The following is a 23,980-nucleotide window of genomic DNA, read 5'->3' as shown; positions in this document are numbered from 1 at the left end:
CTTAGATGTTAGAAAAAAATCCATATTATCTCTAGCCTTGGCTACCGTATATAGACCGCCTTAGCCTTACGCTGATTTCCTAAAAGAGTTTGCAGATTTTCTCTCAGATCTATTGGTCAATGTAGATAAAGCATTAATTGTTGGAGATTTTAACATACACGTAGATAATTCAAATGATGCGTTAGGGGCTGCGTTTATAGATTTATTAAATTCCTTTGGGGTCAAGCAAAACGTCACCAGACCAACTCAACGTCTTAATCACACACTCGATTTAATTATATCATATGGAACCGATCCAACCGATATAGATATCATTCCACAAAGTGATGATGTCACTGACCATTACTTGGTAACTTGCATATTACGTACTGCTGTAATATGTCATGCGGCGCCGCGTTATCAACCAGGCAGAACAATCCTTCCATCCACCATAGATAATTTCTCAAATTGCTTATCCAATCTGTCTCAGCTGCTGCCTGAACCCAAACAAACAGATGAACTAGAAGAACTAACTCGCCTTCTCTCTAGAACATTGGATGTTGTTGCACCCGTTAAATTAAAAAAGGTCAGAGAGAAAATTAAAGCACCATGGTACAACAATACTACGCATGTTCTAAAGAGAGAAACCCATAATTTAGAGCGTAAATGGAAACAAACTAATTTAGAGGTCTTTAGAATCACGTGGAAAGACAGTATGTCACGCTATAAAATGGCCCTAAAAGCGGCCAGGGCTGAGCATCTCCGCAAACTAATAGAAAACAACCAAAACAATCCTAGGTTTTTATTTAACACCGTGGCTAGACTAACAAATAAACAGACGTCACCCGAACAAAATATCCCGTTACAGTTTAGTAGTAATGATTTCATGAACTTCTTCACTGAGAAAATAGAAAACATCAGAACCACAATTGTAAACGTTCAATCCTCAATCGCGCCTTATAATTCAGCCTCAATTATCACCCCGCAAGAACAATTACAGTGCTTTACAACTATAGAACAAAAAGAGTTAAATAAACTTATCACTTCATCTAAAACAACAACATGTTTATTAGATCCTATACCAACTAAACTACTGAAGGAAGTGTTACCTGTAGTGGAAGAGCCTCTCCTCAATATTATTAACTTGTCTTTATCTTTAGGTCATGTTCCAAGAACATTTAAACTGGCAGTTATAAAACCTCTCATTAAGAAACCACAATTAGATCATAATAATCTAGCAAATTATAGACCCATTTCAAATCTACCTTTTATGTCTAAAATACTAGAAAAAGTTGTGTCCACTCAACTGGGCTCTTTCTTGCAAGAAAATGATATCTATGAAAAGTTTCAGTCAGGATTCAGGCCGCATCATAGCACTGAAACTGCGCTCGTTAAAATCACAAATGATTTACTCTTAGCTTCTGACCAAGGCTGTATCTCAATACTAGTTTTACTTGATCTAAGTGCTGCGTTCGATACTATAGATCATACAATACTCTTAGATCGACTACAAAATTACACTGGTGTTCAAGGACAAGCATTAAGCTGGTTTAGATCATACTTATCTGACCGCTACCATTTTGTCTGTTTAAATGGAGAAAAATCGATCATAACTCCAGTAAACTATGGAGTGCCGCAGGGATCTGTGTTGGGCCCTCTGTTATTCTCAATATATATGCTGCCACTTGGAAATATTATAAGGAAACATGGAATTAGTTTCCATTGTTATGCTGATGACACTCAAATATATATTTCATCACGGCCAGATGAAAACGCTAAATTATCCAAATTGACAGAGTGTGTTAAAGATATAAAAGATTGGATGACGCGTAATTTTCTTTTATTAAATCCAGACAAGACAGAGGCAATACTTATCGGTTCAAAAAAATGCCCACAGAACCTCTCACAATACAACTTTGACATCGTAGGATGTCCTGTTACTTTATCCTCTACAGTAAAAGACCTGGGTGTTATACTCGATTGTAACCTGTCTTTTGAAAATCATATTTCGTATGTTACAAAAACAGCCTTTTTCCACCTTAGAAACATTGCTAAGCTACGTAATATGCTATCAGTTTCTGATGCAGAAAAGTTAGTTCATGCATTCATGACCTCGAGACTAGATTACTGTAATGCTTTATTAGCCGGTTGTCCTGCATCCTCAATAAACAAGCTACAGTTAGTCCAAAATGCAGCTGCTAGAGTTCTTACTAGATCAAGAAAATATGATCATATAACACCGATTTTATCATCACTACATTGGCTACCTATAAAGTTCCGTATTAATTATAAGGTATTGCTACTGACTTATAAAGCCCTAAACGGCTTAGCTCCAGTCTATTTAACAGATCTTCTATCACCCTATAATCCATCGCGCTCTTTAAGATCAATAAATTCAAGGCTTTTGGTCATACCTAGGATATCCAGAACCACCAAAGGAGGGAGAGCATTTTCACATTTGGCTCCAAAACTCTGGAATAGCCTTCCTGATACTGTTCGTTGCTCGGACTCGCTCTCCCAGTTTAAAACTAGATTAAAGTCGCATCTCTTCAGCCAGGCATTCATATAATATTTTTAATCTTACAGTTCAAATTACAATCCGGCCTCTAGTTCATAAATGCCAGAGGAGAACTGGCCCCCGACTGAGCCTGGGTTCTCCCAAGGTTTTTTTTTTCTCCATTAGGTCACCTGGTGGAGTTTTAGGACACCATTAGGTCACTTGATAGACTTTTTCGGTTCCTTGCCACTGTTGCCTTTGGCTTGCTCAGTTGGGGATATTTTGGGGATATTTAATTTTATTCTATCAATCAATAAATTCCACTAGAAACAAACTTTGTTGTATTATTTTATTTTAATACTGTGAAGCTGCTTTGATACAATCTGTATTGTGAAAAGCGCTATACAAATATACTTGATTTGATTTTGATTTGATTATTTATGCAAACTAACTCCAATGAAGGAACTATGTTTTTTTTGTTTTGTTTTTTTTTTCACTGTAAACAATAGAAAATAGCCTGTAGAGTATTTTGCATTGATAAGTGGCAAAAAAGTTTGTACATAATATTATGTGGAAAATTGGACATTTGAAGTAATGATTATATAATTCTTACACTGAAAACAATTCTGCAGTTGTACAGTTATTAGTTATTTTGTGCAGGTCATGTGTGGAGCTCAGAGGCCCGTCAGGGAGTCCTGGACATCAGTCAAAATGGCCACAAAGCCCTGAGAAAGTCACAAACAAATTCAGACTGTATCACTGTGTTTTCTAACAATTTTGCAATATCAAACGAAATCCAAACCCCATACATTTCAGAATACAAACATTCAATAGTTTAACATTTAATAGTACTCACATTTTTTATAAGCAATTGAGAATTGATCAAACTAAAGCCTTTCAGTGTGGGTAAGGGAAAACCAGCCTTCAGAGCCGCTAAAATGCAAAGTGGATAAAGGTGTTAATTATCAGTTACCAGACTTTCTAAAAAACAGTTTTGCAAAGTATATAGTTTTCAGAAGTTGCTTTTTTGGTTGCAAGTTTGTAATAAATGCAATATCATACCATTTATTTTTGGAAGTACAAACATCTTCACTGCGATCACTGACATTTGCTTGAGTGTGTCAGTCTGTACATTGAATGATTAGACAAAGATAAAACATCTTATTATGCTGATCTACTAAAGTGAATATTTGACATGAATCATCACTGTCTGGTCTCACCTTAAAATCACCAATCTCAGATGATCCGAGAGTCAGCGTTAAACTTGATGCAGCATTCAGGGCAAAAGATGATGTAGAGTTTCAGAAAACATACACTTTTTTTGTAGATATCTGGGGCTTACTTAAAGTATTCATGCATTAAGAAATAAAATGTTGACATATAAGAGGTCATTTTGCTACAAAACCATAGTGTAAGTTTGAGCTTTTGCTGAAAGCAAGCTGTCAAAGCTCATCGACTCATTTTGTACTTTATTATGTAATAGAGATAAATACACCAGTGCAAGACTGCTGATCAACGCAGATTATTTAATCATGGCAGCTGAAATAGTAATCATGCTGAATTTAAATTTAAAATGTCTAGCATTCTAATCGAGAGAAAAAAATAGCAATAAGGGTTATCCAGTTACCATGTTAAAATATACTGCATCATTCCCAGCACTGATGATATCATATAGATATAGTATCTCATGAAAGTGAGTACACCCCTCACATTTCAGCAAACATTTTAGTATATCTTCTCAAGGGACAATACTATAGAAATGAAACTTGGATATATTTTAGAGTAGTCCATGTGCTGCTTGTATAGCAGTGTATATTTACTGTCCTCTGAAATTAACTCAACATACAGCCATTATTGTCAAAATAGCTGGCAACAAAAGTGAGTACACCCTAAGTGATAATAGCTGTACGTCGTTTAACAATGCAAAGCCACATGTTCTATTCATCATGTTCATGTTTTTGTCTGCTTGAAAAGACCATACAAATGTGTGTATCTTGTATTAGAGCAGTTAAAATTTGTGCTTTGAGTACAATTATCTTATACTGACCACCGGATGTTCAACATGGCACCTCATGGCAAAGAACTCTCTAAGAATTTGAGAATTAGAATTCTTGCTCTCCACAAAGTTGACCTAGGCTATAAGAAGATTGGTAACACCCTGAAACCGAGTTACAGTACATGCCAGGGTCATACAGAGGTTTTCCAAGACGGGTTCCTCTAGGAACAGGCCTCGCATGGGTCAATCAAAGAAGTTGAGTCCTCGTGCTGTGCGTCAGGTGCAGAAGCTGGCTTCAAAAAACAGACGCATGATCGTTCCAGCATTGCTTTAGAGGTTGCAGAAGCGGAAGGTCAGCTTGTCAGTGCTCAGACCATACACCGCACACTGCAACAAGTCGGTTTGCATGGCCATCATCCCAGAAGGAAGCCTCTTCTGAAGCAGGCTCACAAGAAAGCCTGCAAACAGTTTGCTGAAAGCAACCTGTCCAAGAACATGAATTACTGGAACCATGTCCTGTGGTCTGATGAGACTAAGATAAACTTGTTTGGCTCAGATGGTGTCCAGCATGTGTGGCGACGCCCTGATGAGGAGTACCAAGAACATTGCGTCTTGCCTACAGTCGAGCATGGTGGTGGTAGCATCATGGTCTGGGGCTGCGCTTCATTGAGGGAAACATGGATTGCAACATGTACTGTGACATTCTGAAGCAGAACATGATGCCCTTCCTTCAGAAACCGGGCCGAACGGCATGATAACGACCCCAAACACACCACCAAGATGACGACTGCCTTGCTGAGGAAGCTGAAGATGATGGAGTGGCCAAGTATGTCTCCAGACCTGATCCCTATTGAGCACCTGTGGTGATCCTCAAGCGGAAGGTGGAGAAGCGTCATGTGTCTAACATCCATCAGCTCCCTGATGTCATTATGGAGGAGTGGAAGAGGATCCTGTGCAGCTCTGGTGAACTCCATGCCCAGGAGGATAAGGGCAGTGCTAGATAACAATTGTGCTCACACAAAATATTGACACTTTGGACACAGTTTTGACATGTTCACTTAGGGTGCACTCACTTTTGTTGCCAGCTATTTTGACAATAATGGCTGTATGTTGAGTTATTTTAAGACGACAGTAAATATGCTATACAAGCAGCACATTGACTACTCTAAAAAACTGTATATTCAAGTTTCATTTCTATAGTATTGTCTCTTGAGAAGATATGCTAAAATGTTTGCTGAAATGTGAGGGGTGTTTCGTGAGATACTGTATATATGTGTGTGTGTGTGTGTATATATATATATATATATATATATATATATACATACAGAGAGAGAGAAAAATCAAAAGATAGAATGAAAAAAAAATTAAAATATGAAAAAAATGACTACACTTGCGATGGAAACGCATCATCATAGTCTGCATAAAGGGTCCGTTGTGTAATACTTATTTCATATGTAAAGATGCAGTGGGCATTCAAAAATAGGGTAGAAAATGGCCAATTATTTCTAAAATATAAGTGTGTTTGATACAAGTAACATTATAAGTGGACCTCAGGGAACTTAATAAAAAAACAAACAAAGATTTAGATTACAGCCCGGAAAGTACTGTAAATGTTTTTATTGTACTTACCCTGTAACTACATGAAACAAGAGTATATTTACCCAGTATTTAAGCAAAAGTTGAAATAGGTTTAGTTTTACTTGCCATGAAACACCGAAGCCAAAACTTAATATGTGCACTTTTGCTATCAAAAAATTACTATATAAATGCACTATGTACCCCGTAATTTTAAAAAGCCTTTACGTATTAGTACACTATTATAAAAAAAACCTACGCAGTATGTTCTTAATAAATTGCTCCCAAATGTAAGGTTGTTGTACCATAATAGAAGAATAAGTGAATAATAGAAGAATAAGTGCCCCTTAGTTCTAAAATAATTACAGTAGAAATAATTTGTTAATTTTCCAGGTTGTTACTCCTTTATTCCCCAAACTTTATATATTGTTCCCTTATACCTACACTTACGTACTTTATAGATACGTTATAATTACAGAAAGGTACACTGTCATTTTTTTTTTACTTACACATTACTTTTCGGGCTGTAATCTAAAGCGTTACCAAAAACAGCAATGCATGATTGAAATGAAAACACAACTAAAAATGAAGCTCATTTGACTGCGTCTTTAACTGGACAAATATCAGTGAAACTCACTTTTTCATTTGGAAAGCTCCAGTCAGTTTTTTGCCAATCCGAGCACTTCCACTGAAGCTGCTGTTCTGCAGGTGGAGTGAGAGAAGAACACTGAAGTTCATGCTAAGCTGAATTGCTGTTTCCTTTTTGATTAATTGATCAATTTGGTGAAAACATGGTTCTATATCACTGTTTGCAGTTTCGACTTTACAGCTTATAGAAGGTCTTGCCAACATGGTTTGTGCAATTTTGATATTTACTGGTAAAGTGTGGGAGTTCCTCTTCACTTTTTTTATATTATGTTTTTGTGCATAATTTGTGTACTCACCACATCCAGTCTGAAGAGAGGCACCAGCGTACCATCAGGTTTAACAGCGGAGAACTTTGCTGCAGCCGGCACATGAATGTCTATCACCCCTGAACTAAAGGAGAATAGTGGCGTCTCGCTGGCGTATAACAGCACCTGCATCTCCATGTTGGGATACAATGTGCGTAGCTGAACAAATAATTTGTAAACAGAGCACATTATTCATCTTGATAACAACTTGATTTTACTTGAAAACTATAGAACATGGAACAGACACATTTTAGACATGTAAATACACATGAGATTCGTGACTGGTGTTACTGTACATCAGTATATGCAAACGTAGTCATATTCTCTAGTTATTTACTGGTTGACATTAAACATAAGATATTTTATAAATTATTTTTTTTCCCTTTCAAAGTCACGACCTGTACATACACTGACCTGTGGAACGAAGGCACCAAACTGACTGGTGTTCAGATGGATTGGAAAACTCTTTGGTATCTACATTAAATGAGAAGAATGAGTGACTAAATAGCTAAATCTATATTTTAAATCTTTAAGAGGGCATGATTCCTTCTAAGTCTATAATAAGTTGTGATGCTGTATAGTTTCATTCATTGAAGATGGTAAAAGTATTGTTTTTTTGTACTTCCTCACCATGTCATCTCTGATGTTGATTTGAAGAGCCCCAGAGCTGAGGAATGCATACGCTGCTGAATTCACGAAGAACTCAGAGGCAGCCACTGAAAGCATGTAGTTTTCTGCATACGGCACGTCAAACACGCTTGGAGAGAAAGGCGGTTCAGATGGAGAACTGCGGCTGTAAAACTCACCCTGTCACAGGAACAACAACCAAACGTCATTGGCAGGTTACGGTAAAAATACCAAAGCGAATAAATAAAATCCACAACACTGTTTACAAATCGAGAAATCTATTCGAATTCTAAATATATTCAGAAAGAGAAACCTAATAATAGTTGGGGCTCAGGGATGGTTGGACAGCTCAGAGAAGCCAATCCTGCTCCTGGAGAGTTTAGCTCAACACTCATGCCTGGAAGTCTCTAATGATTCTGCAGACCTTGATCAGCTGGAAAGTGGCCCTCCATGAGCAGGATTGGACACCCCTGTTGTAACTGTATGCATTTCATTTATGGCAATAAAATGTTAAACTGGGCAAACACTGTGAAATTTTCGTCTGAATCTGAGCCGATTCCTGAGTTGTATGACTCTTTTTTTGAGTCCGGCCGAACTTCAGCTTTGTCGTGCAGTGTACAGCGGGAAACGAGAGGCGATTGACCTCTCCCGACCGGCAATCAGATGCTCGGGTTAATTACTGATGTTAGGACTTTTGGTCTCCTCTTGTGAGGGTATCGCACAGTTGAAGCAGAGCTACGAACTGATTGCCCTAAACTCAGTGCCTTTTCCCTTCACTGCGCCTGCCGAAAACAGAAGTTAAACCATTGTGACACGAAATGGATATTTTAAGTCTCAGCTCCACGATAGGACCGCATAGATCGTGAGCTTTGACTTTACATCACATGCGATTTACTCGTACAGTGAGAGTTGGTATTTAACAAAATAAATGCTGAAATCGCAGTGTATGCCTGGCTTTAATTATTATTATAAATGCTGAAATAAATATCCTTACCTTGATATCTAACTCAAAGCTTTGTGCTGTCACAGCCGGGGAGGATGTCAGAGGGATGCTCAGAGATATATACGGACCCACAGGTATGATAACTAGAAAGAATTCATTTGAGCGTGATTACTGTAGTCATCTAATGAAGAGGAATGTAATGCGTGCTGTCGTTTTCTAAGTAGTTTTCAAAGGATTTTGTATTTACAATCATGCCAACAACATTAATGTCATTAAGCAGCAATAGCTCAATAATACGGCCGAAATAACCCACAGTAGGGTGAATCTCACAAACATATTCACATCAAATGCAAGAAAATAAGGCCTTTTTAATGATTTATGAATTACAATTAATCACATTTATCATAATGATTATGGAAAATAATGCCACAATGCAAAAAAAAAAAAAAAAAGAATTATTGGTCCTAAAAATAGTTTTCTTTATGCATAATATGTCTTCTTTTAACTATAAATCTATGTGATCTATATATAATATATCATTTTCAGACATTTTTGTGCCAGTACCAGGTATTTTCTGTAGAGTTGTCTCTAATCCAATTATTTCTTGTTGAATTGCCGGGCAAGTCTAAAAAAAAATTAATAAAAATGATAATAATGATGATGACAATACAAGACATAATGAGAAATATCACCAGCAGCAGATAATAGTGTTAATTTGTTTTGATAAAATGACAAACCTTCTCATGTATCATGTCTGATATTTTTCTACTGAAAGCACGTATAAATGGCTTGAAAAAAATGCTGCAGAATTGAAATGCTCCATTAGTGGTAGTCATAAGAGATATTCACAATTGTTGCGTGTATCTTCAGGTATCATCAGTCTTTTTATGCTTTGTTAATACTTACCTAGCTCCTCCATGGAAATGAATTTTCACATCTCCTACATTAGCACTACATTGAACAGTGGTGATGGAGAGACGGCTAGCATCATCCGCTAACTGCAGGAGGGTGTAGATGTGGATATTGTACACAGCCAGATCAAATGAGCCATGATCATGGCTGCAATCATAGAACAAAAGACAATCATATGACATATCTTATAAACAATCAACTCCTTTACATTAACAATGTCTTATTTAAAACATTTTACTTTGATATGATGCTTGCCAGCTATGTCGAGGGATCTTTCCAACACTATCTCACGAACAATTGGTACGAGTGAGTAAAATGTGGCTGATTCGTACGACCTTACTCGTACGAATTTGATTTGTCTAAACCCCAGTGAGGGTTAGGTTTAGGGGCGGGGTCAGGAATAGGTCATTCGTACGAATTCATACGAATTAGACACCTCGTAAAATTGGTACGAATTTCCGTGAGATCGGGTTGATCTTTTCCATTCCTCTTTGGCAAATTGCTCCAGCTCTTTTCGAGCATGGACCTTAAGCTTGAGCTCCCGCCATAGATTCTTAATGGGATTAGATCTGGGCTTTCAGGGGCCACTTGTCCCTCAACAACATTTGGACCAACTTGGATGTGCTTTGGGTTGTTGTCTTGCTGGAAGACCCAGTGTTGATCTAATGTTGGCCGTTTTGCCTGTTGATCTTTTTTTTGCAATAAAATGCAATTATTTACGAACATAGCGACGCATTGTTACGAAACTTGTCATCGCAGCCATGCCCTGAAGGACCCTGAGATGCTTGGGGTCAGTGTGCGAGACATTCCAGCGCAAGAGGAAATTGCTGGAATGCGATGGTTGAGATGGCGGCAGTGATGGATTCTACATTTGTGAGATGGACATACTCCCATTATTTTCAGTTTGTCAGAGAAAAGGACAAGAAAGTAATAGTCGAGAACAATCTATGTGTGACATCGAGAAACTTGATCTAGTAACTTGAAGAAACACCTGGACTAGTGCCACGCTAACACTAAGTTAACCGAAAGACCTTTCCTTTGTCCATGAAAAATGCTGTTTTTCTCTGCTCACTTCTTGATGACGGCGCTCCTCTCAGCACAAGTTTGGTATCGTTGTAAAGCACAGCATTTCGACTTTGTGAATATTTATAGTAATTTCTCAATAGCATGAGTCTGAACCAATGAAATGCGATTTTCAAACTAATATGCTTGTGTAAACAAAATGATCTTTCTCCTGCTGACTGACAGCGCACAATCCCGATATACATAGAATTAGTCTTGCCGAGTATTCACACAAACATTATCTGTTATGTCTTCGTGATGTTTGGTTAATTGTTGGGGAAAAACATTTGATGTGTAACATTATATTATAGCCGTGCGTACAGTAGGTCGGACCGTCTGTTTCTGTAATGTTAATCAAACAATTCTGGTATCAAGGAAAAAAGTTGAATATATTTTTTTCGTATACATATTGGTTTTGACTGGGTTTGTGCCAAATTTGGTGTTATTACCAGGGATTTTAAGGTATGGTTGCTGGGTGATTTTGTTTTGAAACCTTCAGAAAACCTGATGTTTCTCAAAATGGACTTTGCTGACTCTATCAACTTCAAACAGGTGTAGCTCAGTAATTATTTTGTCTGATTCCAACAAATCATACATTAGACTCATTTTGCCAGCACATATGTTGGTTATGTGTCTATTCAGAATGACTAATGAGCAGAAACCTTTTTATTTTGGGAATGTCATATATGCTCATTTGCCAAAATGGTTGCTGTGTGGAAAAGGGTTAATACACAGGATGACTGTACATTATCTTTTCATTACATGTTCGACTTGTTTTAACTGGTTTGCTCGTCTTGGATAAAAGCTGTTTGCTAGAGTGTGGGAACTGTTTTTCTTTGTGGAAGCTATTAGTTTATTACAAGTGAAATAATATTTTTTTTTCTACTCAAATCAGTAGTTCTTGCCCAATTCTTTACTTATAAGTCAAATAGCTGTGAAATAAGTGGGATATAAATAAACCAACGGTTATTACCACTTTACATCGGGTTCTTGTTCCCCCTTGTTGGGGTTTATTTGACTTATGTCTGTGTGCATGGTCCTTCTTATCGACTAAGTTCATGTGATTGTGTAGTAAGGTTTATAGAAAATGTTACTTATTTTCAAGATCACGTCAGGTGAAACTGATTTGATTGCTGTCCCCTTCCCCATGATTCACTCGTACACTTACATTTTGCCAAACTTTGTTTTCCAGTTGCCATTGATGGCTAGTGTGAGTTGACTGACTTCCACAGATACACCAGTTCCCTCTACAAACACCAGTGACGGGTCTGGCATGCTGCACTCCACAACCCGCATGCTGGAAAGACAAAAACACACCGGTTCACCATTTATGGAATATATTCATGTAGACTCAGTCATATTTTCTAAGATAAAATAACTGTTTATTACATGTGATGAATATAAGAACCACTGACTGAATTTCATGTATTTGTGTTTGAATAAATGCATTTAGTATCTGTGAAAATTAAGAACATTTTAATTAGTTAATTTGGTTTGATTGTTTGTTAACAAACTGACTTTGATAAGACATAATGTACAGTGCCGATCTTGATGTCCACCCCACCCCGGACCTCTGGGATTTCAGTACTCTTCAGTTTGCTTTGTATTTGGACAGACAACATCTGAGACACTGAACACATGTACAGAAACAGATACAGAAACACATATCACCTCTTTAGCATCATCATGATTAAAATATACAATATTTCATGTATTTTAAAGGGTTAATTTACGCTGGCAGTGTGAGTTTTTAATAAATCTTAGCTAACTAATAAACAGCCAATATCCTAATAATATGCATGCTAATAAGAAACTAGTTAATAGTGAGAATTGGACCCTAAACTAATGTGTTACCATATTTGTTTCAAGAAAATTGCTGAAGTTACCCTTTAAGTATTCAAACAAAATAATTAAAACATGAGATATTTGTGGGTTTATATTACATATACTTTCTGCCATGTCTCTTTCAATAAATACCCATTACGCAAGGGAATGATAGATGCTATTAAATGCCCATTAGGGGACTTTATTTCCACTTACCAAAAATTATCTTCACTTTTATTTAAAATAAATGCTTCTCTGAATATGATGATATGATATTTGATGGGAAAGGGAGAACAATGGGATTGGAAAAAGGTTGATTCAAACTCTGGATGGTCGCATCAAAAGCTATATCAAGTATTCTTAAAGGCACAGTATGTAAGTTTCACCAAGAGCCTAGGAGCGGAGCAAGGCCGGTGGAGTGAGTTACTGAGAGACACCTGTGAGACACACCGGTCTCGAGTCCACGGAGGAGCTCCGGAAGGATATAAGAAGGAATGACGACAGTAAAGGCACAAGAGAGGACTAGAACATTTTATGTTGGTGTTTTTCTTAGGGCTGTCAAGCGATCACATTACACAATGTGGTGATTAATTAATCGTTAGTTAATTAAATTATACTTTAAATAAAAAGCTAAAACTGCCAGTAGATGGTGGTAAATATCTAAAGGAGTAGGTCATTGAGTCATTCATTCATTCGATTCGTTCAAACGGCTTATTCATTCAGGAATTAAGTAAATGGCTCTCTTTATGAATGTGCCATTGAATCATTAGTTCTCTGGCATTATAGATAAAATTTTGTCAGGGCAGACAATATTGTGTCTAAGATATAACACAATATTAACTTCTTATTTATTAAACTTGTACAAAATCAATATTACATTTGCACTCAAGCTATCTGGGACAAAAATAGCACTCGTGTGATATTGATTAACTGTGTCATATATGTTATAAATATGAGACAAAAACTCATACGGGGCATTTTTGCCCTGATATCTTGAATGTTAAGAGCAACTACGTTTTCTATAGGATCGATCACACAGTGTGTTGTTACCATGTTCATCACCAATAAACTGTATGAAATGTAAGATGAACTACGTAAGTCTGATCTGGGGCAGGAGGGTGTGTTAAATGCATTAATAAGTTTAACATGCTATTTTTTCCCATAACTAATAAATTAAATGAACACGTTAAATCAACAGCCCTAATTTTTATTATGCCTATCTGTTATAATTAATTTTAAAACGTATGGTGGAGAAAATGCAGTTTTTACTGATACTACAAATAAAGCTATTTCTGATAATGCTATGTTTGCCATTTGACAAAATAGTTTTTTTTCTGATTTCTTATTAAAACAAGAGATTCAAACAATAAGACTAACTGTATTGAGCTATACAACAATGATTTCTCTGGGTTTAAACATTGTTGGAAACATTTGGGATAATGCAAGCACACAAGTCAACTAAATATATAAGATTGTTCTAGTGGTTTTTGGGTCCAAAAATAATCCAAAAATATGACATATTGTGCCTTTAAGCCAGTTTTCAACACTTTTATCACTGCATGTGCCAGTGGCTGGTGTTTATTTAACATTCACGTATGTCATCCTGTTTTGGTGATATGAAATAAGTTTTCCTCTTACTAAAAATTTAGATTTTAGAGGGAAAAGGTTATATATGAAAGGAATCAGTGGATAAATGTATAATATAGTAAAGAAAACAACCACTGAGCATTTCCCTGATGGACAGTATGTCTATCTCACAATAAAGAATGTTGTTAGGTGTCATTTCAGATCAATGCAGTGAAAACTTACCATCTCTGAGCCCCTTCTCTGACAGAAGAGCTTTTAATGCAGGATAATCTGCATGTGTGTATGTTAATATCATCAGGAAATAAATGACCAGCTGCATCCTTCAACTCCTGCTGTGTAAGACAAAATATATTACTCATGAGATTAACCTGTCTTTTAACTTTTGACAGGTATTTACACTGCAAAGCTAAAAAATGATCACATTTGGTACATCAATGTATTATTGCAATTACTTAGTGTACATTTAGTTAGAATTTTGGTGTTAATTCTCACACACACCATTTTTATTTATTTATTTATTTTTGGTCAAGATGAAAATCGAATTTAACCAAACATCACATCAATTGTATTATGATAATAATATTTAAGCATTTTTTTTAATACATGCTGTGTATTAAACTCATTGGTGTAGAGTATTCTCTTTTTAATCTTCATTTAAGTGGCTCCAGAAGCAGAAAACAAATCTTAGATGTATTTAGACTGTATATGTGTTTGACCTTCTCTGCATCCAAACGCCTCTTCGGATGATTTGAACCGACACTGCTTTCAGTGTACATTTATCAGTATGTGTGTAAATGGACCCTTGACCTTTGCATTGCTAAAAGATTGTAGGCCTGTGTTTTATTTTTGCATTCCACAAATGATCAAATGATGTGTGCTTTAGCATGACCCCTCAGTTCAGCTGCATCAGTCACTTCCTTAAATGATAGAGAACTGATACTAAGACCAAAACACATTTGCTTAGAGGACTCTGCTCAGACACACATATAGCAGAGTTTATGACCACAGCTTACCATATTTTTATCCTAAAGCTTTAACAATTATTGCCTTTAACACTGCTAATCAATTTTAACAAAGTCAATGCATATGGCGTTATTTTCCTGTCAAATGTCGAGAGCACATTATTGTAGCGCGAAAGTACATTAATATAATGCGCGAGCGCGAATCTCTCTGCTCGCGCGCGGAATATAAATGCGCGAGCGCGAATCTCTCTGCTCGCGCACGGAATATGTGCCGAGTGCGAATCTCTCTGCTTGCGCGCGAGAACTGGGCACGCGCTCTCAGATACACCTTGCTCTTGTAAGAATTTTCTCTGGGCTCGCTCAGAGAATATGCCGGCACTTAAAACGTGTTCAGTGCAATCGCGGATCTCTCCTCTGCTTAAAGTAAGCATGTATGTGCTTAGACTGTGTCCCTTGCGTTCGCGCATGCCTAAGTACTCTTCAATTTCTTCCTTTTTTTTTTTTTTTTTATTAATGCCAAGGTATCAAAAATATAACTTACATAGCAAAAATGTACAAATTACATACAACGGAATAAAGAAAGCAAAGCAGCATATACTGAATGTGTATATATATATATATATATATATATATATATATATATATACATACATACATACATACATACATACATATTGTATATGCTCATAAAAAATAAAAAAACAGAACAGAAAGCTGTAATGAAATAAAAAAGTTTGAAACAAGTATATTGTCTTAAGAGCTTTAAGATTCTTAGATAACGAAATGCTTTGGATGTATTGTTGGACCTCTCTCTTCTAAAAACAATGAATAAGGGATTCTGCTGAGTGAATTTACTACGGTGAATGTGAAATTTTGCAAGGAACAATAATAGATTAATAATAAAATACTCTATCTTTTCTAAAAAATCTAGCTTTTGAAAAGGTTTAAATCATAAACACAAGTTGTTCTTTTTGTGGTGCCCCTGATGAAACTGCTCTTCATATCTTCTGGGATTGTCCTCACACGCAGTTATTTTGGGTTGAATATTCTGCTTCAGGATTTCTCTTTGCTTTTTAAGGATGCACTGTTTGGTTTCTTTAATATACAAAAAGCTAAATTTAATGAGTATTTTATTATTAATCTATTATTGTTCCTTGCAAAATTTCACATTCACCATAGTAAATTCACTCAGCAGAATCCCTTATTCATTGTTTTTAGAAGAGAGAGGTCCAACAATACATCCAAAGCATTTCGTTATCTAAGAATCTTAAAACTCTTAAGACAATAAACTTGTTTCAAACTTTTTTATTTATTTCATTACAGCTTTCTGTTCTGTTTTTTTTTTTTTTTTTTTTTTTGTATGAGCATATACAGGCTATATGTATGTATGTATGTATGTATGTATGTATGTGTATATATATATATATATATATATATATATATATATATATATATATATGCTGCTTTGCTTTCTTTATTCTGTTGTATGTAATTTATAAATTTTTGCTATGTAAGTTATATTTTTGATACCTTGGCATTTATTAAAAAAAAAAAAAAAGAAATTGAAGAGAAGAGTAGCTATTTAGGCATGCTGCGCGAAGCACATACATGCTTGGTGCTTGGCACATAAATGAATGGTTAATATCATGGTGCAATGAGCAGAAACTGCTCTTTGTAAATAATTGGAATCTGTTTTGGGAGCGTCCTAGGCTTTTCCGTGCTGATGGCTTACACCCAAGCAGATTCGGATCGGATCTTCTGTCAGATAACATCTCCAAAATGTTAAATACCTTTTGACTAGTAACCAAAAGTTCAAATCATAGTCTCTGCTGCACCAAATTAACTGATATAAATAGTGTAGAACATTGCATAGAAACTGTGTCTATTCCTCGTTTAGTGAGATCAAATAATAAATCTACTGCAGGATCTAGAAAAAATCTAATTGTTATTAAAACAGAAAATGTTGCTATTAGTAACCAAAAACAATTTCTAAAGCTAGGTCTTCTAAACATTAGATCACTCACACCTAAGGCAGTTATTGTAAATGAAATAGTCACGGATAATAGCTTCGATGTACTTTGCCTTACTGAAACTTGGCTTAAACCTAATGATTATTTCGGTCTTAATGAGTCTACTCCATTAGGATACTCCTATAAGCACGAACCCCGTCTGATTGGTCGTGGCGGCGGTGTTGCAACAATCTATAGAGATATTCTCAATGTTACTCAGAAAACGGGTTATAAGTTTATTTCGTTTGAAGTACTTGTACTAAATGTTACGCTCTTAGATGTTAGAAAAAAATCCATATTATCTCTAGCCTTGGCTACCGTATATAGACCGCCTGGGCCTTACGCTGATTTCCTAAAAGAGTTTGCAGATTTTCTCTCAGATCTATTGGTCAATGTAGATAAAGCATTAATTGTTGGAGATTTTAACATACACGTAGATAATCCAAATGATGCTTTAGGGGCTGCGTTTATAGATTTATTAAATTCCTTTGGGGTCAAACAAAACGTCATAGGACCAACTCATCGTCTTAATCACACACTCGATTTAATTATATCATATGGATCCGATCCAACCGATATAGATATCATTCCACAAAGTGATGATGTTACTGACCATTACTTGGTAACTTGCATATTACGTACTGCTGTAATATGTCATGCGGCGCCGCGTTATCAACCAGGCAGAACAATCCTTCCATCCACCATAGATAATTTCTCGAGTTGCTTGTCTGATCTGTCTCAGCTGCTGCCTGAACCCAAACAAACAGATGAACTAGAAGAACTAACTAGCACTATGAGCACCATTCTCTCTACAACATTGGATGTTGTTGCACCCGTTAGATTAAAAAAGGTCAGAGAGAAAATTAAAGCACCATGGTACAACAATACTACGCATGTTCTAAAGAGAGAAACCCGTAATTTAGAGCGTAAATGGAAACAAACTAATTTAGAGGTCTTTAGAATCGCGTGGAAAGACAGTATGTCACGTTATAAAAAGGCCCTAAAAGCGGCCAGGGCTGAGCATCTCCGCAAACTAATAGAAAACAACCAAAACAATCCTAGGTTTTTATTTAACACCGTGGCTAGACTAACAAATAAACAGACGTCACCCGAACAAAATATCCCGTTACAGTTTAGTAGTAATGATTTCATGAACTTCTTCACTGAGAAAATAGAAAACATCAGAACCACAATTGTAAACGTTCAATCCTCAATCGCGCCTTATAATTCAGCCTCAATTATCACCCCGCAAGAACAATTACAGTGCTTTACAACTATAGAACAAAAAGAGTTAAATAAACTTATCACTTCATCTAAAACAACAACATGTTTATTAGATCCTATACCAACTAAACTACTGAAAGAAGTGTTACCTGTAGTGGAAGAGCCTCTCCTCAATATTATTAACTCATCTTTATCTTTAGGTCATGTTCCAAGAACATTTAAACTGGCAATGATAAAACCTCTCATTAAGAAACCACAATTAGACCCGCATAATCTAGCAAATTATAGACCCATTTCAAATCTACCTTTTATGTCTAAAATACTAGAAAAAGTTGTGTCCACTCAACTGGGCTCTTTCTTGCAAGAAAATGATATCTATGAAAAGTTTCAGTCAGGATTCAGGCCGCATCATAGCACTGAAACTGCGCTCGTTAAAATCACAAATGATTTACTCTTAGCTTCTGACCAAGGCTGTATCTCAATACTAGTTTTACTTGATCTAAGTGCTGCGTTCGATACTATAGATCATACAATACTCTTAGATCGACTACAAAATTATACTGGTGTTCAAGGACAAGCATTAAGCTGGTTTAGATCATACTTATCTGACCGCTACCATTTTGTCTATTTAAATGGAGAAAAATCGATCATAATTCCAGTAAACTATGGAGTGCCGCAGGGATCTGTGTTGGGCCCTCTGTTATTCTCAATATATATGCTGCCACTTGGAAATATTATAAGGAAACATGGAATTAGTTTCCATTGTTATGCTGATGACACTCAAATATATATTTCATCACGGCCGGATGAAAACGCTAAATTATCCAAATTGACAGAGTGTGTTAAAGATATAAAAGATTGGATGACGCGTAATTTTCTTTTATTAAATCCAGACAAGACAGAGGCAATACTTATCGGTTCAAAAAAACGCCCACAGAACCTCTCACAATACAACTTTGACATCGTAGGATGTCCTGTTACTTTATCCTCTACAGTAAAAGACCTGTGTGTTTGACCTCGATTGTAACCTGTCTTTTGAAAATCATATTTCGTATGTTACAAGAACAGCCTTTTTCCACCTTAGAAACATTGCTAAGCTACGTAATATGCTATCAGTTTCTGATGCAGAAAAGTTAGTTCATGCATTCATGACCTCGAGACTAGATTACTGTAATGCTTTATTAGCCGGTTGTCCTGCATCCTCAATAAACAAGCTACAGTTAGTCCAAAATGCAGCCGCTAGAGTTCTTACTAGATCAAGAAAATATGATCATATAACACCGATTTTATCATCACTTCATTGGCTACCTATAAAGATCCGTATTAATTATAAGGTATTGCTACTGACTTATAAAGCCCTAAACGGCTTAGCTCCAGTCTATTTAACAGATCTTCTATCACCCTATAATCCATCGCGCTCTTTAAGATCAATAAATTCGAGGCTTTTGGTCATACCTAGGATATCCAGATCAACCAAAGGAGGGAGAGCATTTTCACATTTGGCTCCAAAACTCTGGAATAGCCTTCCTGATACTGTTCGTTGCTCGGACTCACTCTCCCAGTTTAAAACTAGATTAAAGACGCATCTTTTCAGCCAGGCATTCATATAATATTGTTAATCTCACAGTTTCAAACTACAATCCGGCCTCTAGTTCATAAATGCCAGAGGAGAACTGGCCCCCGACTGAGCCTGGGTTCTCCCAAGGTTTTTTTTTCTCCATTAGGTCACCTGATGGAGTTTTAGGACACCATTAGGTCACTTGATGGAGTTTTTCGGTTCCTTGCCACTGTTGCCTTTGGCTTGCTCAGTTGGGGATATTTTGGGGATATTTAATTTTATTCTATCAATCAATAAATTCCACTAGAAACAAACTTTGTTGTATTATTTTATTATACTGTGAAGCTGCTTTGATACAATCTGTATTGTGAAAAGCGCTATACAAATATACTTGATTTGATTTGATTTGATTTGATGCTTACTTTAAGCGAAGGCACGTTTTAAGTGCAGGCATATTCTCTGAGGGAGCCCAGAGAAAATTCTTACAAGAGCAACGTGTATCTGAGAGCGCGAGCAGAGAGATTTGCACTTGGCACATTATATTTGAATTCCATTTCGCATTTGAATTCCATGCGCGAGCAGAGAGATTCGCGCATTATATTAATGTACTTTCGCGCTACAATAATGCGCTCTCGACATTTGACAGGAAAATAACGCCATAAATGCATAGGCATGCATGGCAGGGGTTTGATATCTTCATTCTCTGACGATGTGAACAGTAATCTGTATCTTCTCTCTCTGACGATGTGAACAGTAATCTGTATCTTCTCTCTCTGACGATGTGAACAGTAATCTGTATCTTCACTCTCTGACGATGTGAACAGTAATCTGTATCTTCTCTCTCTGACGATGTGAACAGTAATCTGTATCTTCACTCTCTGACGATGTGAACAGTAATCTGTATCTTCACTCTCTGGCGATGTGAACAGTAATCTGTATCTTCACTCTCTGACGATGTGAACAGTAATCTGTATCTTCACTCTCTGACGATGTGAACAGTAATCTGTATCTTCACTCTCTGACGATGTGAACAGTAATCTGTATGCTGAGCTCTGGATGCTTCAGTTTGATCTGTGTATATAAACCCTTCATCCCTCAGAATCTTTTACAGTCTTGCAGCTTTTGAGTTGCACAGCAGAGAAGAAAGCAGCAATTTCAAATAAAGACAGCACATTTATATTTATCAATTGGGAAGATGCTTTTATCTGAAGTGACTAACTGTGGTTTTAAGTTTGACATTTGATAAGCTTGTATATTTCTTGCCAATCAAACAATCCAGACATTGGCATTCCATCAGTGGCGGTTCTAAAGGGGGGCCAGGGGGGGCCAGTGCCCCTGTGACAACAAGCTTGGACCCCCTTGTGGCCCCCCTAAATGTGGAGTGTGAAATAATTTTTACAAAACTATTTTTTGCTATCGTTGTTTTTCACATCCGTTATTAGACAGTAGCAACACGGAACACATATGTAGAGGGTCTGCTTAAATCGGATCTGCAGGTTTTTTTTCTATTCAGAAGTTGGTGGACATTTTGCACGAATATTATAGCCTAGTTCTAGCAAAGAAGGAAATATAGAGGTGAGTAAAGTTGTTAATATGTTGTATTTGTATTAAATGCATTACAGAAGTGTAACGTTAGAACCTGGCCGTTTGTTAGTTTGTGGCAGTTTGAAAAAGGATAAAATATATGATCAACAAACTCATGGTGCAAACAGCTCGCTTTTCTGCACCTCTTTTTCACATCAGTTTGGGTGACTTGGGTCTGAGAGGGTCTGATTATAATTTCACAAAGTCATCTGAAGCCATTCCATAGCTTAATGTGAGGGACAGAAGTTTATTTACATCATTAAATTAAAGTTTATGGAAACTCGTTTTCCCTCCTCTGCGGCTGTCAATCATTCTCCATTCAGTATTCAAACAGCGCGCGCGCCTCGTCCGGTTACAGCAGGATGCACGGTAAAACTCTCTCCAATATGATATATTCACATTATAATACATGGTCTGTAGATAAAAGGCTGTGGATTTGCATAAAATGACTTTATTTTGTGTATTTGTATTTTATGTTTGTTGCAGTTTTTAAATGACTCGCTACCGTGTGCCTGTTCACACCACAAGGACTATGAATTGGCATCAAATGCACAATAACTGGAATTTAAAACTGTGAAGAAACAAATTATCAATAAACTGTTGGACAGATATAGCCTACACTAGGATTTGTGCGCTTGACTTTTCTTCGCTCAGTGCTGTGAACTTTTAAATGCGCACTGTGACTCCACGTTGCTTTGAGCACATAATTCTGCACCCGCGATGCGCATACGCTCTTTGTGCGCTCTGTTTTGAAGCATTTCATATTATCATGTTTTTTTCCTATATTTTTTATACCTAGCCTTTTATACCTTTGCACAATACATTTAAAATAAGCATAATTTAATTGTATATTATATTGTATGCACTAAAGCTGGTGAAAACCTATCTCAGGTCCACAATGTCAGATGACAGATTAAGCAATTTAGGTGTTCTAAGTATTGAGTCAAGGAGGGCAAAGGCCTTAAATCTAGATGAATTTGCTGATCTTTTTGCAAAAAAAACACAAAAATCGTAGAATACAGTTAATGTGACTGATTCTGAATATGTAATGCAAATGTAAAAAATATAATGGAAATGCAAATACATTGTTGAATGATTGTAAACATGGCATTTTGCCTGTTAATGCCTACAGTGCAGTGCAGAAAATGATATGACAACAATAATGTCTAAATGTAACTGGCCCCTGTAACAGTACAACTGGCCCCAGCTTGCCCCCCCCCAGTTGAAATGGTCTAGAACCGCCACTGCATTCCATTATACCAGTTGAGCTTCAAAAAGTTTCAAAAAGTTTATGTTTGGTATGTTTATATTTATATCCAACATGAAAAAAAAAAAAAACGTTTGTATATGAAAAAACATTATTTAATAAACACTTTCTTATTCATATTTGATATGAAATTGTAAGAACGTACCTCAAAACATACAGCACAGCCTGGTGTCTGAAGGGAAAGTGAGTGTTTCTGTGTGAGTGTTTCCTCAAAAGCTTCAAAAGAACAGCGTTCACAAGGGAGGGGCGCGTGTTCAGTTCCTGCTCTGGGTGTCTTTCAATATTGAAGGATAATTACTAGTGCTTTCAATAAAAAAAAAAAAATAATAATAAAAAAACATTTAATCAATCACACATATTTCTATAACTAATTGTAACTAATCTTCCTAAATTTGTCACGAGAATCGTTTAGAAAAATGTTGTCAGCTAAAGAGAAGCTTTAAATGTCTCCCTGCAGCTGGAGACCGAAGTAGGAACTGTTAAAAAATTATTTAAAAAAAGTCTATGTTTAGTTTTTCCCTTAAATTCTCGTACTAAAATTGACTTTACATCCATTCATTTTTTTTTTATTTACATGATTTTGCATTTCAGTCTTGGGTAAGATTATAATTATAAAAAAATAAAATAATTAATTAATTGCATTTTCAACAGTGTAATTTGATTACTGAACTATTTACTTTCTCTAGAAAGTATTGCATTACTACCGGTAATTACTTTCTAAATCCCATATCACCCTCGACCAGTTGAACAATACAAGGATTGACTTGAAGTTGCTCTTTTTGTTATGAACTGCTCCGAGACTCGAAGGTGAAGATCCAAATGCAGCTTTATTACAGAGTAGTCGTACAGGCAGGGTCAACAACAGCGAACAGATCAATGGAGGAAACAAAGAGAACATCCGAATAACAGGCAGAGGTCAGGGCAGGCAGCAATTATCAGAGTCCAATAAACAATCCAAGTCAGGCCAGGCAGAGAAACAATCAGGAAACGGTGAAACAGTCCAAGGTCAGCAATACAAGAATCAAACACGGGTAAATAACGCTCAGAAATGCAGTAACAGTACAACAAGACTTCACACTGAGTGAATGTGAAAACCAGGTATTTATGGTGTGAGTGAAACAAGGTGATAAGACACAGGTGAATGAGATGAGTGCTGATGAGTCCGGGCAGTGAGTTATGGGAAATGTAGTTTGTGAGGAAGTGATCATAGTCTATTGTGGAGCGCCCTCTGGTGGCTCTCGAGGGCACTCCAGCTGGTGATCGTTACATAGCCCCCCCCAAAGAGCGGCTTTCAGACGCTCCAAAACTGTCCAGGTGGGAGGTGCGGATCCAGGATGGAGGGCCAGGTCCGTGGAGCAGAAGAGGACCTGGAGACTGCGGCAGGACGGAAGGCCAGGACGGAGCAGGCTGTGCAGGCGACC

General features: G+C 36.7%; 1 protein-coding gene across 2 annotated transcripts; it reads right to left on the bottom strand.

Annotated features, from left to right (window-relative positions):
• Positions 1-2,832: 2,832 nt before the first annotated feature.
• LOC311298308 (bactericidal permeability-increasing protein-like) lies at positions 2,833-22,865 on the bottom strand. 2 transcript variants are annotated; one of them, XM_084421118.1, is made up of 16 exons: positions 22,705-22,865; positions 14,178-14,284; positions 12,063-12,174; positions 11,713-11,841; positions 9,477-9,629; positions 9,308-9,371; positions 9,135-9,195; positions 8,622-8,713; positions 7,631-7,807; positions 7,415-7,474; positions 6,992-7,159; positions 6,685-6,749; positions 3,697-3,739; positions 3,539-3,602; positions 3,333-3,409; positions 2,833-3,201 (listed from the first exon to the last, which is right to left on the bottom strand). In XM_084421118.1, the coding sequence occupies exons 2-16, from the start codon at positions 14,272-14,274 to the stop codon at positions 3,151-3,153; spliced, it is 1,413 nt and encodes a 470-aa protein (XP_084277244.1). In that variant the 5' UTR covers positions 14,275-14,284; positions 22,705-22,865; the 3' UTR covers positions 2,833-3,150. The 2 variants fall into 2 exon arrangements, with proteins under 2 accessions (XP_084277244.1, XP_084277243.1); XM_084421117.1 differs by having other exon boundaries at positions 14,178-14,287; positions 22,705-22,773.
• Positions 22,866-23,980: the final 1,115 nt, after the last annotated feature.

Source organism: Rutilus rutilus, assembly GCF_951802725.1.
Source record: "Rutilus rutilus genome assembly, chromosome: 10".
In the NCBI taxonomy this organism is placed as follows: domain Eukaryota; kingdom Metazoa; phylum Chordata; class Actinopteri; order Cypriniformes; family Leuciscidae; genus Rutilus; species Rutilus rutilus.
This window is presented reverse-complemented; position numbering and strand designations above follow the sequence as displayed.

What these genes read in the sequence shown, in the direction of transcription:
- LOC311298308 (XM_084421118.1), bottom strand. Translation starts at nt 14,274, where the DNA reads ATGCAGCTGGTCATTTATTTCCTGATGATATTAACATACACACATGCA. An exon ending in GTACATTATGTCTTATCAAA is followed by an intron (nt 11,842 to 12,062) that starts GTCAGTTTGTTA and finishes TTGTCTTTCCAG; the next exon opens with CATGCGGGTTGTGGAGTGCA. An exon ending in TCAACATCAGAGATGACATG is followed by an intron (nt 7,475 to 7,630) that starts GTGAGGAAGTAC and finishes CATTTAATGTAG; the next exon opens with ATACCAAAGAGTTTTCCAAT.